This window comes from Lemur catta, chromosome 1, assembly GCF_020740605.2.
Source record: "Lemur catta isolate mLemCat1 chromosome 1, mLemCat1.pri, whole genome shotgun sequence".
NCBI lineage: Eukaryota > Metazoa > Chordata > Mammalia > Primates > Lemuridae > Lemur > Lemur catta.
The window spans coordinates 149893516-149912435 of NC_059128.1; the positions used below are offsets into that span (position 1 = coordinate 149893516).

The 18920-nt window shown below is 33.4% G+C and overlaps 1 protein-coding gene across 1 annotated transcript in view; it reads right to left on the bottom strand.

Moving 5' to 3' along the window:
- STT3B (STT3 oligosaccharyltransferase complex catalytic subunit B) overlaps positions 1-18920 on the bottom strand; it is a 106081-nt gene that overhangs the window by 42536 nt on the left and 44625 nt on the right. Inside the window, exon 3 of the mRNA XM_045537542.1 lies at positions 17715-18002. Within this exon, the coding sequence (XP_045393498.1) occupies positions 17715-18002 (288 nt within the window). The remainder of the gene's footprint in view (positions 1-17714; positions 18003-18920) is intronic.

The window sequence follows — 18920 nt, forward strand, 5'->3', positions numbered from 1 at the left end:
GAGGGGCATAGGTAGGGGTAAGGGAAGCAGTCAATAGAAATTAACTGATGTAGGATTTAGAAGACAGAAGCTCCAAAGCAGCTATTATAAATATGTTCAAAGAATTAAAGGATACTACATTCATAAAATGAAAGGAAAAAAATGATACAATAGGGAATTTCAGTAAGGAAATAGGATATGTAAATTCTCATATACATGTAATTAACTAGAAACTTTAGAGTTGAAAAACATAACAAGTGAAATGAAAAATTTACTAAGCTTAACAGCAAATTTACAAAGAACACAAAGACAGGCCAACAGAAATTATCCAACCCAAAAAACACAGATAAAATAGAAGGCCAAAAAGGAGAGGCTATAAAGAAAAAGATAGAAAAAAATATTTAAAAAATTATAACTTCCCAAATTTTATGATAAACATTCACCCACAGATTCATGAAACCCAACAAACCACTAAGTATAATTAACACAACAAGAACCACACCTAGACAAAACTGTAGTCAAAGAGCTGACAGATAAGACAAAAAGCTGAAAAACAAAAGAAAAAAATATCCACAGGGATATAACAATATGATTAACAGCTGAGTTCTCATCGAAAAAAAATTGACAGAGGCAGTAGAAACATGCTCAAAGTGTTGAAAGAAAAGAAAGTATCGACACAACTGCCCCTTGTTTGATTAACCACCTGCAGCTCAACTCTTTGTCTTTAAGATTAACCACCTGTGTGGCTTAATTTGTTCCCTCTAAGAGTTTTGTTTTTATAGCATTTGAAAGAACTGAGTAGACAAAAGGAGTTGTGATGCTTTCCTAGTTCTCCCCAGACCACATTCCAAGGACTCTTGATAAGCCAGCCTCACACAGGAAAAAAAAAAAAAAAAGAAAAAACAGACCCAGCCATTTCACAGCCCTTTTCTGCTATCAGCTGACAGCAATCACTTTTTTTTTCCTTTCTCTCTGTCCCCATAAAAACCCCAAACCCCCTAACCTCCGTGCCAGCACTTCTCCTTTCTCTTTGTGCCCAGCCCTTCCCACCTTTGGGAGGTAAAATAAACTTTCCTTCCTTAAAACTATTCTAATTTTTGCACTGAGAATTCTTTCTCAGCCCATGTTACAAACTCCCACCCTAACATCAAACTCTTAAAACATACCTATAAAACTATCCTTCAAAAATGAAGGCAGACAAGGATTCTGAGGAGATGATGGACTAAGAAACACAAGAAATCTGCTTTCCACCTAGACAACAACCACCCTGCCAGAATCTGTCTGAGGTAACTAATTTGGAACTTTGGAGTCTATGGAAGGCTTGCAGCTTCCAAGGGAAGGTTTAGGCAGTACACTGAGGTTAATTTCAGCTTCTAGCACAGTAACACATACCCATTTTCCACCCTCATCCCTGTAGCAGGCAGCTGTGCACCTGCTCCTGGAGAATTCTGCACACGGCTTGCAGGAGTCAGGGTATACAAAAACATTGTCCTCCCGAATATAGTTAGCGATACTTATAACTTGTTTCAAAGTGTTACTTAAAATAGTAGCTTTAGCATAGAAAATTTGCTGATGCGAGATACAATGAAAAGAAATGAGAGCATTTGGATGTGTTAATACTTTTTTTTATCTGTGCAATAAACCCTTCATGTTCTCCTGTCAGGGAAGGTGCACTGTCTGTACAAAGACTCACTAAATTTACCAAATTCAGTCCAACTTCACGACATTTATCTTAAAAGTTGTTGAAGATATCTATTCCCCATGTGCCGTTCGTAAGAGTGCCCAAAGCGAGTAACTCTTTAAAGCAGAGAAAATCTTCCCTTATGACCTGAATGAAGCATAAAACCTGCTGATTCATCCAAAGAGACTGAATAATATATATTTGCCTTTTGAAGTATATATTGCATGAAGTTGTTCTGTTAATTTGAAGGCTAATTCATGCTGCCGATCAGTTATGGTTCTCCTTGAAAGAAGCAGTATGTTAATGTACTTTAATGTATTCGACAATGAATTCTTTCACAATTTCTACATCACTGAATGGCTTCCCTTTCCCCCCCAAGTATATAAGCGACTTTATAAGTTGCTTCAGTGGCATTATTTCCAGGTCTTATTGTTGCTTGAAAGAATTGTCTTTGCCTTTGCTTTCATGTTTTAATTTCTGCATTACAACCTTTTGTGCCTTTCCTTCCAATTTAAAATATTTGTGGTCTTTATGAGTGCTATAATGCAGATGAGCATTGAATTTCTTTAATGTTAATATTGCAGTATCACAAAGCAAGCAAATCACTTTATCTGTAGCAGAAACAAAGATAATATTGCAATTCCCAATCCTCATTTAAAAAAATGTTTTCTTCCTTCAGTGTTCTCTTGGTCTTCTTTGATATTATGGGCTATTAAGCAGACAGAATTAAAAAATACTGTCAAGCTGTGCAACTATTCACAAATTCAACTTCAAACAGAAACAGTGCACCTTTGTCAAAAGCTGATAACAGATTGGTGTACTCCACCTCCATAAACTCTCACCAACCAGCCTGGTACAGTAGTGGCACATCAGACGGAGTAAGTTAGAACTAAATATTTTAAATATGTTCATTTTAAAAATAAAAATATAAAAGATGAACAGAAATGTATTCATAAAAATAAAAGGGTTTGTTCTGTAAAATCTGAATTCAGTCAAAAGGCAGGCTGCACTTAAGGACCTAGAAGGCCACAGGTTCCCCACCCCTGGAATTAAACCATAAAGTTTATGTTATGTATATTTTATCGTAGTTTCAAAAAAAATGGGAGAGAAAATGAAGGCAAAATTGAGAGATTCCATTACTAGCAGATTTTCCCAAGAAGAAATACTAAAGGAACTCCCTTCAGGCTGAAAAGAAATGATACCCCATGGAAACTCAGATCCAAGGAAAGAATAATGAGTCCTGAAGATGGTAAATACAGAGTACATAGATGACTATCTTTTTTTCTCTTAATTTCTATATTAAGTATAAATTATATAAACAAAATTATCTGTACTGTTAGGCAAATAATATACATAAATATATATGACAATAATAGCAAAAGAGAGGAGAAAAAAATGAAGCTATGTTGGAATAAAGCTGCTATGTTTTACCAGAATTATGTTAGTGTAATATAAACCTGAAGTAGATTGTAAAAATTAAAGATGTATAATGTATTCTCTACATCAAGCACTATAAATAAATAGCATTAATTGCTAAACAATCAGAGGAATTAAAATAGCATATTATACTTACGAATATATTTTAACACAGAAGACAGTAAGTGGCAGATGCAAATCAAATCATATGAAAAACTGCTTTAAATGTGAATGTATTAAAAACACCAGTCAAAAGGCAGAGATGATCAGGCTAGATAAAAAAGCAAAATCTAGCCATAAGCAATCTATAAAACTTTTAGATTCAGAGATACACACAGCTTTATTTTAAAGGATGGAAAAAGATAAGCCATGCAAACAAGAATCATTTAACACAGAGTAGCAAATCAGTACAAGAAAAAACAAATTTTAAGACAAGGAATGTTTCTAGAGACAAAGAACTATTTCACTGTAACGATATGCCAGAAAAATATAAAAATTTTAAATGTACAGGAACCTAACACAGATCCTTAAAATACATGGAGCAGGAACTAAGAGAACTGAAAAGAACCAGATAATTTAATTATCGTTGGAGATTTCAATAATTGCCTGTTAGTAATTGATAGAACTTGAAAGAAAAACAGTAAGTATACAAAAGATTTGAACATTATCAGCAAACCTCACCTGACCATTAATTTAGAATATTCAGTCCCAGACACAATACATACTCTTTTCAAGCACATGTGATCACTCTCCAGGAGAGATCACATGCTAGACAGCATAGTCCAACATCTTTTTCTGAACAGTCAAGATGATAAATATTTAGGCTTGGGGGCCATATTTATCTCAACTACTCAATTCTGCCATTACAGTGCAAAAGCAGCCATAGACAATATGTAAATAAATGGCCATGGCTGTATTCCAGTAAAATTTTATTTATTAAATAAAATAAGTCCTGATATCCCTAAAAAGACTGAAATCATACAAAGTATGCTTTTCAACAGGAGGATTTGAAATCAACAAGAAAAAGTATGCTACGAAACCCCCAAGTATTTGGAAATTAAAAAGTGCAATTCTAAAGAACCCATGTGTCAAAGAAGAAATCATGAATTCCAAAGTCTTGAATTACATGACTATGAAAACATCACATATTAAAATAGAATAGAGGTAAAGCAGTGAATACAGTATTGTTTTAAATGGTTATATTAGAATATTAGAAATAGATAATATAATTAAAGCTTCAACCCCAAGAAGCTGGAAACAAAATGTAAACTAAAAGAAAGGAAATAAAGATCAAGAAATCGGTGTAATTAAAAATATAGAAAAAAGTCAATAAAACCAAAAGTTGGATAAACTTCAGCTAGACTGATCAAGAAGAGAGAAGATAAAATTAACATACCAGAAATAAAAGAGGTGACATTACTACAGATTGTATATAAATTAAAAGAACTGTAGAGGAATATTATGAACAATGAGTTTACAAATTAGACCATTTAGATGAAATGGGAAAATTTCAAAAAAGCTACACATTACCAAATTACTCATGAAGAAATAAAAAAATGAGAATAGCATTATGTCATTAAAACTGAATTAGTAATTAAAAATCTTCTTAGGTCCAGATAGCTTCAATGGTGAATACTACCTAACAGTAAAGGAAGAAACAACACCAATCCTATAAAAATCCTTTTGGAAAACAGAGGAGGAAACACTACCCTAACTAATTTTAGGAGCCCAGAATAATAACCCTGACTCCAAACCCAGACAAAGACATCACAAGAAAAGACGACTAGAGACTAATATCCCTCATCAATATAGATGCAAAAAGCCTTAATAAAATATACAAATCCAGCAATGTGTAAAAAAGATTACATATCATGAACAAATGAGATTTATCTCATGAATAAAAAGTTGTTCTAATATCTGAAATAAATTAATGCAGTGGTTCCCTACTAGAGTTGACTTTGACCCCCAGGGAACGTTTGGCAATGTGTAGTGACATTTTTGGTTGTCTCACTGAGGGATAGGGATAGTGCTAATGTCAACTACTGTATAGAGACAAGGGATGCTGCTGAATACGCAAGACATCGCACAACAACAAAGAATTACCTGGCCCCAAATATTAACTGTGCTGAGGTTGAGAAAACTTGAATTAATGTAACAAAGGATAAAACCATGTGATCTCACCTCAACGGACACAGAAAAAGCATTTGACAAAATCTAACACCCATTCATTGTAAAAACTCTCAAACTGAAAATGGACAAAAACTTCCTTAAGCTATGATAAAAGACATCTACCAAAAAACATCAGCATACTTAATGGTAAAAGCCTGAAATATTTTCCACTTAAAATCAGAACAAGGAAAGGATGCCCATTCTCATCACTTCTATTCAACACTGTGTTAGAGGTTCTAATCAGTGCAATCAGGCAAGGGGGAAAAAAGTGTACAGATTGGAAAGGAAGCAGCAAAACTCTTTTTTGGCAAATAATATGATCTTATATATAAAGAATCCTAAGAAATCTAAAAACAGAACAAAAACAAAAAGCAAATTTTAACATGCAAGTTTAAGGTCACAGGGCACATGATTAATATATGAAAATCTATCGTACTTCCCTATTTCAAAGTGTACTATGAAGCCATAGTAATCAAGACAGTATGCTAATGAGATAAGTAAAGACATCTAGATCAACGTGAAAGAGTCCAGAAGAACATTATAATTATGCTTTCCCCCTCAGATGAGCATAGGGCAAAGATGTCCTCTCTCACAACTACTAGCCATATTGTATTGGAAGTCCTAGCAAATGCAGCAAGACAAGACATAAGACAAGAAAGGATATACAGACTGGGAAGGAAAAAATAAAACTGATTTTTTATCCACAGATGACATAAGTGTCTATGTAGAGAAGTCTCAAAGAATCATACAAAAAACTATTGGAACTCAAATTTTTGTCATTACAGGCAACACTACAGGATATCTGGTTAATACAGAAAAAATCAATTTTGTTGCTATATGCCAGCAATGAACAACTAAAATTTAAAATTAAAAACATAATACCATTTAACAGATAGTACACACAAAAATGAATTACTTATGTATAAATCTAACAGAATATGTACAGAATCTCTATGTGAAAAGCTACCAAACTCTGATGAAAGAAATCAAAGATCTAAATAAATGGATAGATATTCCATGTTTATTATAGGAAGACTCAATATTATTAAGATACCCTTCCTTCCCAACTTGATCTGTTAATTCAATGCAATCACAATCAAAATCTAAATTGGAATAAAAGGTAAAATCACAGTGGTAACCTAGACATGACGTTAAAAACTACATTCCAATGCAATTTGCAAACAGCTTGCCTTCTCTGTAATGGGCAAATCCAGTGAAAATTAAGTGAATTAGGTGACTGGTCTAAACAGATATTTTCTGAAAGAATTTTTAAAATGGATTGGGCTTAGGGAACTTACTTTACACAATTCTCACAAATTATGAGGCCCTCTCTTTCCAGAACAAGTTAACATTTCTTAATTGACTTAAGAGAAATAAATGTTTTTGAGACAAGTATTTTAAGGGTAAAACTTAATTACCTAGATTATAGTGAAGCACCTACTACTCACACAAAAAAGTCCATATTCATGTGGTCAGTGACTAACTATTAAACAGAGTAGATACACAACACTTCTATCATCTCACAGATGGTTCTATTGGAAAGCATTGCTCTAGACCTACAAACATGGGCCACACTTTATTCTGGTTCACTATACTAGAAGATCAACTCAATTCCATTTGTGCTTAGGATGTGCAAAGCTGCAAGAGAATGTCATTTTCACACCAACAATGAAGGAAAAAACCTCTAGATAATCTACAAAATAGTAAATTCTCTTAAGCTTATCAGAGAGCTAAAGTCACAAGGCAAATAAGTAAGAAAGTATTAAATAGCTAAGGATCTTAGACACAAAAGGAGTTCACGCTCATCAACTCTTTTCCATAGCCTCCCACCAGGTTGTCAAGAGAAAGATTTCAAGGAGGGTGGAAGATCCGTATCTTTGGTGACACCGTCAATCACAGGGGAAATTAGAAAATATTTGAACTAAAGAAAATGAAAACAAAGCATATCAAAATTTGTGGAATTCCCACATAATAATTTATACAGTATTTGTGAATTTGTTCAAAGGGTAAAAAAAAATTGTACATAAATGTTCATAGCAGCATTATCCATCATAGCCAAAAAGTGGAAATAACTCAAATGTTTATCAACTGAAGAATGAACAAATACAATGTGATAACCATGCAATGGAACACTATTCAGCCATAAAAAGAAATGAAGTATCGAGATATACTACACCATGGATGAACCTTGAAAATACTACGTTAAATGAAAGAAGCCCAGTATAAAAGGCCACATGATTATATGATTTCATTTACATGTAATTCCAGGACAGGCAAATTCAGAGGTAGAAAATAGAGATCACTGGTTGCTAATGGCTGGGGGAATGTGGGAAATGGGAAGGCATTTCTTTTTTTTTTTTTATTCTTATTTCAGCATATTGTGGGGGTACAAAAGTTTAGGTTACGTATATTGTCCTTGCTTCTCCCCCCCCGCCCCCTCCCCCACCAGTCAGAGCTTCAAACGTGTCCATCCCCTAGACAGTGCACATCGCGCTCATTATGTATGTATACACCCATCCCCTCCCCCACCCACATCTGCCCGACACCCGATCAATGTTATTCCTAACTGTGTTCTTAGGTGATGATCAGTGAAACCAATTTGATGGCGAGTACACATAGTGCTTATTTTTCCATTCTTGGGATACTTAGTAGAATGGGTTCCAACTCTTTCCAGGAAAATACAAGAGGTGCGATATCACCACTGTTTCTTATAGCTGAGTAGTACTCCATGGTATACATATACCACATTTTATTAATCCACTCATGTATTGATGGGCGCTTGAGTTGTTTCCACATCTTTGCAATTGTGAATTGTGCTGCTATAAACATTCAGGTGCAGATATCTTTGTTATAGAATGTCTTTTGTTCTTTTGGGTAGTAAATATGTTCTATACAACTGAAGGCCAACTTTAACTGTAGTGAAATTATACTTGTACCCCATGAATATATACAAATTTTTTAAAAACTAAAAAAAAGTTCTGCCATTAGACTGTGGTAATGGTGGTAATAAGTTGGTGAATACACTAAAAGCCACTGAATTCTACATCTTAAAATGGCAAATTTTATGCAAATTATTTTTCAATAGAAAATTTGTAAGGTGCAGCTAAAGTAGTGCTTAGAGGGAACTTTATAGCTTTAAATGTTTATAACAGAAGATCTCAAATTACTAACCCGATAATCCAGAAAGATTAAAGCAAAAACTAAGAGAAATCAAAGAAGGCCTAAATAAGTAGAAAGAGATATCACATTCATGGGTAAAGTAACAACTCTCCCCAAACTGACCTAAGGAGTCAATGTACTTCCAATCAATATCCCCAGCAGGCTTCTTATCTTTCTTTCTTTTTTTTTAAAAGAAGTTAATAATGTGATTCTAAAATTTACAGTAAGCAAAGGACTAAGAGCAGCCAAAACAATTATGAAAAAGAGGAACAGAGCTGGATTATTCATGCTACCTGCTTTCAACAGCAAAGTCCCCAAATGATCCATATGTATTTAACCAATTTTGACAAGGCTACCAAGGTAGGTGATTCAACGAAGAAAGAATAGTCTTTTCAACACATGATATTGGAACTGGATATCCAAATACAACAAAAAAGAACCTCAACCCCTATTTTTCACCATAGACCATTATCAATTCAAAAAGATCACAGACCTAAATGTAAAACCTAAAATTATCCAATTTCTAGATGTAAGCCTATGAGAAAATCTTTGTGACTTGAGGTAGGCAAAGATTTGTTAGATACAACACCAGGCCAGATGTGGTGGCTCACTTGAGGCTAGGAGTTCAATACCAGCCCAAGCAAGAGTGAATCCCTGTCTTTACAAAAAACAGAAAAATTAGCCAGGCTTGGTGGGAAACGCCTGTAGTCCCAGCTACTCGGAAGGCTGAGGCAGGAGGATCACTTGAGCCCAGGAGTTTGAGGTTGCAGTGAGCTATGATGATTCCACTGCACTGTAACCTGGACAAAAAAGCGACACTCTGTCTCAAAAACAAACAAACAAAAAAGATGCCAAAAGCAAGATAGAAAAGAAAAGAAAAGAAAATTTTAAAACCTGATAAATTAAACTTCATCAAAATTGAACATTTCTGCTCTTAGAAAGATACTTTTTTTGTAAAGGCATACTACAGGCTGGAGAAAATGTTGGCAAAACACTGATAAAAGACTTATTTCCAGGATGTATAAAGAACTCTTACACCTCAATAGTATGAAAACAACTCAACTATTAATAAAACATGGGCAAAAGATGTGAACAGATTATTCCAAATAATAGGGATGACAAATAAACATATGAAAACATGCACATTAGTCACTGGGGAAAAGCAAATGAAAGCCATGAAATACTACTACCTACCTACAAGATTGGCTAAAATTTAAAAATCTGACCAAACCGTGTGATAGTGAAATAGAGTAAATACAACTCTCATGCATTAGGTGGAGGGAATGCAAAATGAACAAAGTCACTTTGGAAAACTGTTCAGCAGCTTTTTATAAAGTTAAACATACACTTATTACACAAAACAGTAAACCATGACTAGGCATTTACCCAAAAGAAATAATAATATACGCCCATACAAACACCCATATGTAAACATTTATAGCCACTTTACTGATAACTGCCAAAAACTGGAAAACAAACTGTAGTACATCCATACAACGGAACACGACTTAGCAATAACAAGTGACAAACTACTAAAACATGCAATTGCATGGATGACACTCTCAAAAATATCATGCTAAGTGAAGAAAGCAGGCACAAAGGGATACCCCTACTGTCTGTTTCTAGTCATACGACATACGGAAAAGAAATTTCCCAAACTATACAGATATATATAAAGAGATCAGATCAGTGGTTGCCAGAAATATGGGGTCGGGAAAAGAGACAGTTCATTACAAAGGCATAGAAGGAAACCTTGGGGGAAAAAAAAAAACCTATAAGAGGCAATATGATAAACAGTGTTCCATGTACTATTTTATCTGCATTAGTTAAATACTTTTCTAAATCCTAGGCTCTGGTGTTGGTAAATAATAATAGAAGTAATAATGACAAACAAGTACTCATCTATTACTATCTTTCCATAATGTTCTATACTTTTACATGTATTAACTTATTTAAGCTGTATGAGGTAGATACTATTACTTCCACTTTATAGTTGATGAAATAGGCACAGGGTGGGAAGTTTAAGACAAGCCCAGTGATAGAGCTGGAAATCAAGTGAAGAGGAAACCAAACCATGACAGTTTGGCTCCAGACTGTATTCTTAATCACTGGATCATGATGAAAAAAGGTTATATTAATATATCTCTGTAGAACACAAATCCAAAAGCGTATCCAAAAATGTTTCTGTCAATGCAAGCTTTTAACAGCAATAGTGCTGCAAAAAACAATAATGCTATGACACAGAATGTTTTATCTTTTAAATTTTAAAAACATATACGTCATAAAAGAGTTGCTTTAAAAATAAAAACACCAGATGAGGGAGTAGCAGGCAATATAACATTTATATTTTAGAGATTACAAAATATTTTTACCTTCATAACTTCATTTGGGCTACAAAACAACTTTTCAGGGTAGTTAGGGCTATAATTATTTTCACTTTCAATTGGTAATAACAAACTTTGAATAAACATCATCATCTATTATAACTGTAGGCAAAACATTTTCTATGTTTCATTTATGAGGAAATTGAGATTCAAAAGTGTCCAACTTGCCAAGAGTCAGAGAGTGACTTTTTATGCCAGAACTCAAACACAGGTCTTCTAATGTCAAATATTGGAGCTATTACCACATTAAATCTATTTTAAATATTTTATTTTTAAAAAGAAGACAAAGGAAAAACTCTCACCCGGTTCTTGAATAAGAATGCTTTATTTTACTGTCTCTCTATAATCCTTTTAAAGCAATATCATATCCATAATTTCTCCTACTAGATTATCAATTTCATTTAATGCTGTATAATCAACATATAAAACAGCACCTGCTCGATACTGTGCTCTAAAAAAATTCTTGTTAAATTAATAAAATAGTATTATACCAATTCAAAAAACAATGATGTAAGGAACAAGCTGATCCTACAATTCATATGAAAATGCAAGGGACCCCAAATAGCCCAAACAATCTTGAAAAGGAATAAAGTTGGAGGACTTACACTTCCGGATTTCAAAATGCACTACACAAAGCTACAGTAACCAAAACTATATGGTACTGGCACAAAGACACACATACAGACAGCAATGGAATGGAATAAGAATTGAGAGCCCAGATATAAACCATACATCTACAGTCAACTGATTTTTGGCAAGGTTGCTAAAACCACTCAATGGGAAAATAATACTAGGATAACCGGATATCCACATGCAAAAGAATGAAGCTGGTACCCCTTAACTGACACCATATACAAAAATTAACTCAAAATGGATCAAAGACCTAAATGGAAGAACTCGAAGTATAAAAAGCTTAGAAGGGAACACAGGTATAAATCTTCATGACCTTTAATTAGGCAACAGTTTCCTAAATATGACACCAAAAAGACAAGCAACAAAAGAAAACAGATTAAAAACTACTCTGTAAAGAACACTATCAACAGAGTAAAAAGGCAATCCACAGATATACACAAAAGGAAGAGAAAAGGATTTAAATGTTTCACTACCAAAATATCAACTAAACACGAAACACAGTATTGCAGGAATAAGGGACAAAAAAGCTGTAAGGCATATAGAAAACAAATAGCAAAATAACAGAAGTCCCTCCTTATTAGTAATTACTTTAAATGTATATTAAACTCTCCAATCAAAAGGCAGACTGGCAGAATGAATAAAAACACATGATCCAACTACATGCTGTTAGAAGAAACTCACTTTAGATCCAAAGACATAAATAGACTGAAAGTGAAAGGACAGAAAAAGATATTCCATGTAAACAGTAACCAAAAGAGAACAGGGGTGGCTATACTAATGTCAGAAAAAAGACTCTGAATAAAAAAAAAGGTTACAAGAGAGAAAGGAGGACAATATATATTAATAAAAGGTTTAACACAACAAGAAGATAATATCAATTTGCATGCCTATAAATAAAATGTTTATAAAATAAACATTTGCATGCCAATAGACCATCAAAATATAAGAAATCAAAAACTGGTATAATTGAAGGGAGAAATACAAAGTTCTACAATAATAACTGGTGATATCAATATCCTATTCTCAATAATGGATAGAACAACCAGACAGAAGGAAATAGAGGACTCAACACAATAAACCAACTAGGTCTAACAGAGATAATACAGAACACTTGTCTGAACAACAGCAATATACACATTCTTACCAAGTACACACAGAACATTTTCCAGGATACATGCTGCGCCACAAATTAAGTCTCATCAGATTTTTAAAAAGCTAGATATCATGCAAAGTATCTTCTCCAACCACAACAGGATGAAATTAGAAATCAGTAGCAGAAGGAAAACTGGGAAATAAACAAATTTGTGGAAATCAAACAACAAACTCTTCACAAATGGGTCAAAAAAATCTAGAAAAACACAACATAACGGAACTTATGGGAAACAATGAAAGCAGTGCCAAGGGGAAAATTTACAACTATAAATGCCTACATTCAAAAATAAGAAAAAAAATCTCAAATCAAAAACCTGACTTTACAGTTTAAGTTGTGAACTAGGAAAAGAGCAAACTAAACCCAAAGCTACCAGAAAGAAGGAATCAAATAAACAATAAAGATCTCAACAAAGATAAACAAAATAGAGAGTGCTGACCTTTGCAGCACATATACACAATAGAGAATAGGGTAAAAACAGGGAAACATCAATGAAATCAAAAGTTGGTTCTTTGAAAAGATCAATAAAATTGACAAATCTTTGGCCAGATAGACTAAGGAAAAAAGATACAAATTACTAAAATCAGAAATGAACGTGGGGATACTACTACTGATTCTATAAAAATAAAAAGGATTATGAGAGTACTATGAACTCTAGTATGCCAAAAAAAAATTGAATAACATAGATGGACAAATGCCTAGAAACACAAAAGCCCACCAAAACTAACTCATGATGAAATAGAAAATCTGAACAGACTGACAACTAGTAAGGAGATGCAATCAACAATCAAAAATCTCCCAGCAAAGAAAAGCCCTGAACCCGATGGCTTCACTAGTGAATTCTACCAAAATATTTAAAGAATGGAACTAACATGAATCATTCTCAAACTTTTCCAAGAAACTGAAGAGAAGGGAACACTTCCTAACTCATTCTATGATGCCAGTATTACCCTGATACCAAAGCCAGATAAAGACACTACAAGAAACTATATACACAGATATCCCTCATGAACACTGATGCAAAAATCCTCAAGAAAATGCTAGCAAACCAAATTCAGCAGCACATTAATAGGATTATACACCATGATCAAGTGGGACTTATTCCTGAATGCAAAGATAATTCAACATAGCAAAATATCAATGTAATACACTACACTAACACAAAAGGGGGGGGAACACATGATCATCTCAATTCATACAGAAAAAAACATGACAAAATCCAATAGCCTTTCATGATAAAAAACACTCAACAAACTAGGAACAGAAGGAAACTACCTCAATATAGTAAAAGCCATACAAAAAAACCCATAGCAAACATCATACTCAGTGGTGAAAGACTGAAAGCTTTTCCTCTAAGATCAGAAACAAGGCAAGGATGCTGTTTTCACCAATTCTATTCTACCTACTGGAAATTCTAGCCAGAGCAACCAGGCAAGAAATAACAGGCATCCAAATTGGAAAGGAAGAAATAAAATTATCTGTGTTCCCAGTTGATATACTCTTGTATCTAAGTAAACTCTAAAGATTCCACAAAGAAAAAAACCTGTTAGAACTAATAAAGGAATTCAGCAAAGTAGCAGGATATAAAGTTAACAAACAATCAGTTGCATTTCTAAACACAAACAACGAACGATCTGAAAAGGAAATTACAAAACAATTTCATTTATAATAGCACAAAAAAGAATAAAATACTGGGAAATCAGGTTAAACAAAGTGAAAGAGTTGTACAATGAAAACTACAAAACATTACTGAAAGAAATTAAAGACAAAAATAATGGAAATATATCCCATCTTCACAGATTATAAGACTTAATATTGTTAAAATTTCAATACTACTTCCCAAATGATACACAGATTCAATGTAATCCCTATCAATATCCCAATGATACTGTTTGCAGAAATAAAAAAAACCTGTCCTAAAACTCACATGGAATTTCAAGGGATGCCAAATACCCAAAACAATCCTGAATAAGAATAACAAAGCTAGAGGATTCACACTTCCTGATTTTAAAATTTACCACACAAAGCTTTAATAATCAAAACAGTGTGATACTGACATACAGACAGATATATAAACCTAAGGAACAGAACACAGAGCCTGGAAATAAATGCTCAGGTATCTGGTCAAATGATTTTGACAAGGGTGCCAAGACCACTCAATGGGGAAAGGACAATCTTTTCAATAAATGATGCTAGGGAAACTGGAAATCCACAAGCAAAAGAATGAAGTTAGATCCTATCCAATACCATATACAAAAATTAACTGAAAATAGATCAAAGACCTAAATCTAAGACTTAAAACTATAAAACTTTTAGAAGAAAACAGAGCAAAAGCTTCACAATACTGGATTTGGCAATGATTTCCTGGATATGACAACAAAGACACAGATAACAAAAGAAAAAATAGACAAATTGGATTTCATGAAAATTGAACTATTTTGTGTATCAAAAGACACTGACAACAGAGTGAAAATACAGCTCACAGAATAGGAGAAAATATGGGTAAATCACGTATCTGATAAGAGATTTATATTCAGAATATACAGAGAATTCCTAAAAGTCAACAAAAAACCTAAATAAAAATTGGGAAAAGGATTTGAATAGACATTTCTCCAAAGAGACCTAATTGGCCAGAAAACATACGAAAAGATGTTCTTCACTAATCATTAGGTTAAAGAAAATCAAAACTATAACGATACTATTTTATATCCATTAGGAGATGACTACTATCAAAAAACAAACAAGTGATGCTGAAGACATGAGTAACTGGAACCCTTGTGCACTGCTGGTAGGAAAGTAAAATGGTATAGCCACTATGGAAAATAGTATGGTGGTTCCTTAAAAAACTAAAAATATAACTACCATATGATCCAGCAATTCCACTTCTGGGTACTTATCTAAAAGAGTTGAAAGAAAGGTCTCAAGAAGAACACCATATTCAGAGCAGCATTATTCACAATGGCTAAAATGTATAAGCAACTCAAGTGTCTGTTGATGGATGAATCAATAAGCAAAATGTGGTATATATACACAATATTATTCTGCCTTAAAAAAGAATGAAATTCTGACATATGCTATAACATGGATGAACTCTGGGAACATTATGCTAAGTACAATAAGCCAGTCACAAAAAGACAAATACTGTACGATTCCACTTATAGGAAGTACTTAAAGAAATCAAAATCAGAGACAGAAAGTTAGAATGGTGGTTACCAGGGGAGAATTTATTGTTTAATAGGTATAAAGTTTCATTTTAGAGGGTGAAAAGAATTCTGCAGATGGATGGTAGTGATAAAGTTGTACGTTATGATGTATTTAATACCACTGTACACTTTTTAAAAAGAGATTAAGAGGCTGGGTGTGTGGCTCACACCTGTAATTCTAGCACTCTGGGAGACCAAGGCACGGGGTGACAAAGTGAGACTCTGTTTCAAAAAATAAACAACAGAAAAAAAGATAAGATGGGAAGTTTTGTTTATTTTACCAAATAAACTGGAGGAAAAAAAGAAATGAAGTACTGATACACACAGTGAAAGACAGACAGACATAAAGGTCACATTGTAAGATTTTACTACACGAAATGTCCAGAATAGGTAAGTCCACAGAAACACAAAGTAGATTAGTGATCACCAAAGGACAGAAGGAGGAGAAAGTTGGGAGGAACAAGTTTTCTTTTTGGGTTGATGAAATGTTCTGTAAATTGATAGCAGTGATAGTTTCACTACATTGTGTATATACTAAAAAGCACTGATTGTACACTTTAAAATGGCTCAAATACACATTAAATCTGTTATATGAATTCTGCCTAAATTTTTAAAAATCAAATTTAAAAAAAGGTTGAAAGTTGGTTAAGATGCCAGTTAGGATACTATTTCAATGGTCCAAACCCATGATGTGTTAAAAGACTATAAAGTTACAAAACTACATATAGAATACAATGCCTATTTGTCTTTCTTAAAAGCATAAAAAAGTTCAAAAATATGCCCAAATTCAAAAGGCTATATATTACATTTTTATACTTCCATTATAAATAGGCATAAAGAAACATAGGATAGTTTGTACTACTTAAAATTGACATAAATGATTTATCATACTGTACATATTCTACTGTAATTTATTTTTCCGCTTGGCATCATACTATCAAGATCTATCTACATTTACATGTATTTTTATAATTAAACATATTGTGTATTAAGAGGCATTAAACAGAGCTTTCAATGTTTAAGGTTTTTTTCCTCAGCTGCGCACAATAAACAAAAAGTTTTTAAACATATTTGTTGATGAGTACAACAGCACTGCCATCACCTTCTTCTCCATAGGTATTTTCTTTCTTCTCTTTTAAATTCAAATCAAAACACCATCTATATTGATCACACTGTAAACATTCTTCTCTGGACTTCCATGCCAAAGCAAAAATACTCATTGGCCAAGTAGTTTTAAACGATTAATTATTAAAGAGAAAAAGTATGCTGCTATTCACCTAGATAACCTAAAAATACACTTAATTAAATACACCAAAAAGTATTGACACATAATTTTTGGCAATTGCCATCACTGAAAAAGTATGAGCATAAACTAAAGTTCAAATAATAAATAAATAAATGCAAGCTTTATAAACCCAATAATTTAAGTACCATCATATTCCATGTGGGGCAGGGGAGGAACCACCAGTAAGTTTAAATAACTTGGCAATTGCAAAATACATAATGTTAGTTTTGGAAACAATTTAAAATTCCAAGCCATCAAACTGCATTTCAACTTTCCAAGGTACTATTTCTTACCTCTCTTCCCCCAAACAAAGAAACAAACAAAAAAGACCTCAACATGTTGTTTTTTAATAGCCCCCCTTTTTTGGAGCTATGACTTATAATGAAAGGATTATTATCACTTATAAATCAGGCATAACAGAATTGTTGTGAAAATTCTCATCTATATTTTAATCTGGTTATATACAACTAGAGAAAAAAACAGTGCCTGATATATTTTAAAATGTTACCCATTATTAAATTTATTATGAACAGTAACAGAAATCTCAGTATGCAAGCATAATTATAATTGGTAAAAGACAAATGTGTACAACCTAAAGCATTTCAGCAGAAAGGTCATGGGTATTAATGGTAGCAAAACATTAAGTGTTACTTACCCATAAGTAGTATGTGAACTGAAGTGCAAAAATAGCAATGCCTTCATTATCAAAGGATCCAGCTACTGACCGAGATATGTAACCTGGTACGATAGCAATAAAACAAGCAGCTAGAAGTCCTGCTCCTTGGTTCCAAAGTTCTCTGGTAAGCAGGAAAGTAGATATAGATGTAAGGCCGCTAAAAGTTGGTGCAAGGAACACACATACATCTCTTATGTGAACGGTTATGTTCAATGTATTTAAAATCCAATGGATAAGACCAGCTGTTATCATCAACCCTGGGTAAACCTAGAAAGAAAAAAATTAAAAATGTAATTACATATAAAATGAGATACATGAAAATACTAACGTTAAGTCCTCTTCTTTATTATTACATAGTTTAGAGTAAGTTTGAGAACAAGATCTCAAAATAGTTTGCCTTCATTACAAAGTACAAAAAAAATCTTGTTGGATTGGATGCAAAGAACAAGCTTATATGTGAAAGACTACACATTTAAATAAAAAAGGAACAGAGAAAATATAAAACAATGATTAAAACAAAATGTTTAACAATGTTAAACTGTAGGTAACTTTCTTACTGATCTCATTTTTTTTTCTTTCTAAAGCAGTGTCCTAGTCTAACTTACCCTCAAGTTCGGGGTTTTAACACACTCCAATTTTACCTATACTTGGGTGTGTATAAGGAAATGAGAAAAGTTGAGAGAAGACAAAGAAAATTTATGAGCAAGCCATGTGTGATGGCTCATGCTTGTAATTCCAGTGACTCAGGAGGCTGAGGTGGAAGGATCACTTGAAGCCAGGAATTCGAGACCAGCCTGGGCAATATAGCAGACCTGGTCTCTGAAAAAAAAATAAGAAAAATTAGCTGGGTGTGGGGCTGTGTGCCTGTAGTCCCAGCTAATTGGGAGGATTGCTTGAGCCGGGGAGTTTCAAGCTACAGTGAACTATGCTGCACCACTGCATTCCAGCCTAGGCAACAGAGCAAGACCCTGTCTCTTAAAAAAAAAGAAATTAAAAATTATGTGCAAAATTACATAATTAATATTTATAAAAAGTCTCTCTTCCTTTCAAGCCCAAAATTTGGAAAGTAAACAACTCTAGCTAGGAAAAGAAGGACCAGTAAGTTGGTGAATTCAAGGATAAAGTTTTGGGACTAGTGACAGGTTTAAAGTTTTTATGCCACTTGAAGTACTTAAGGATAAAAGG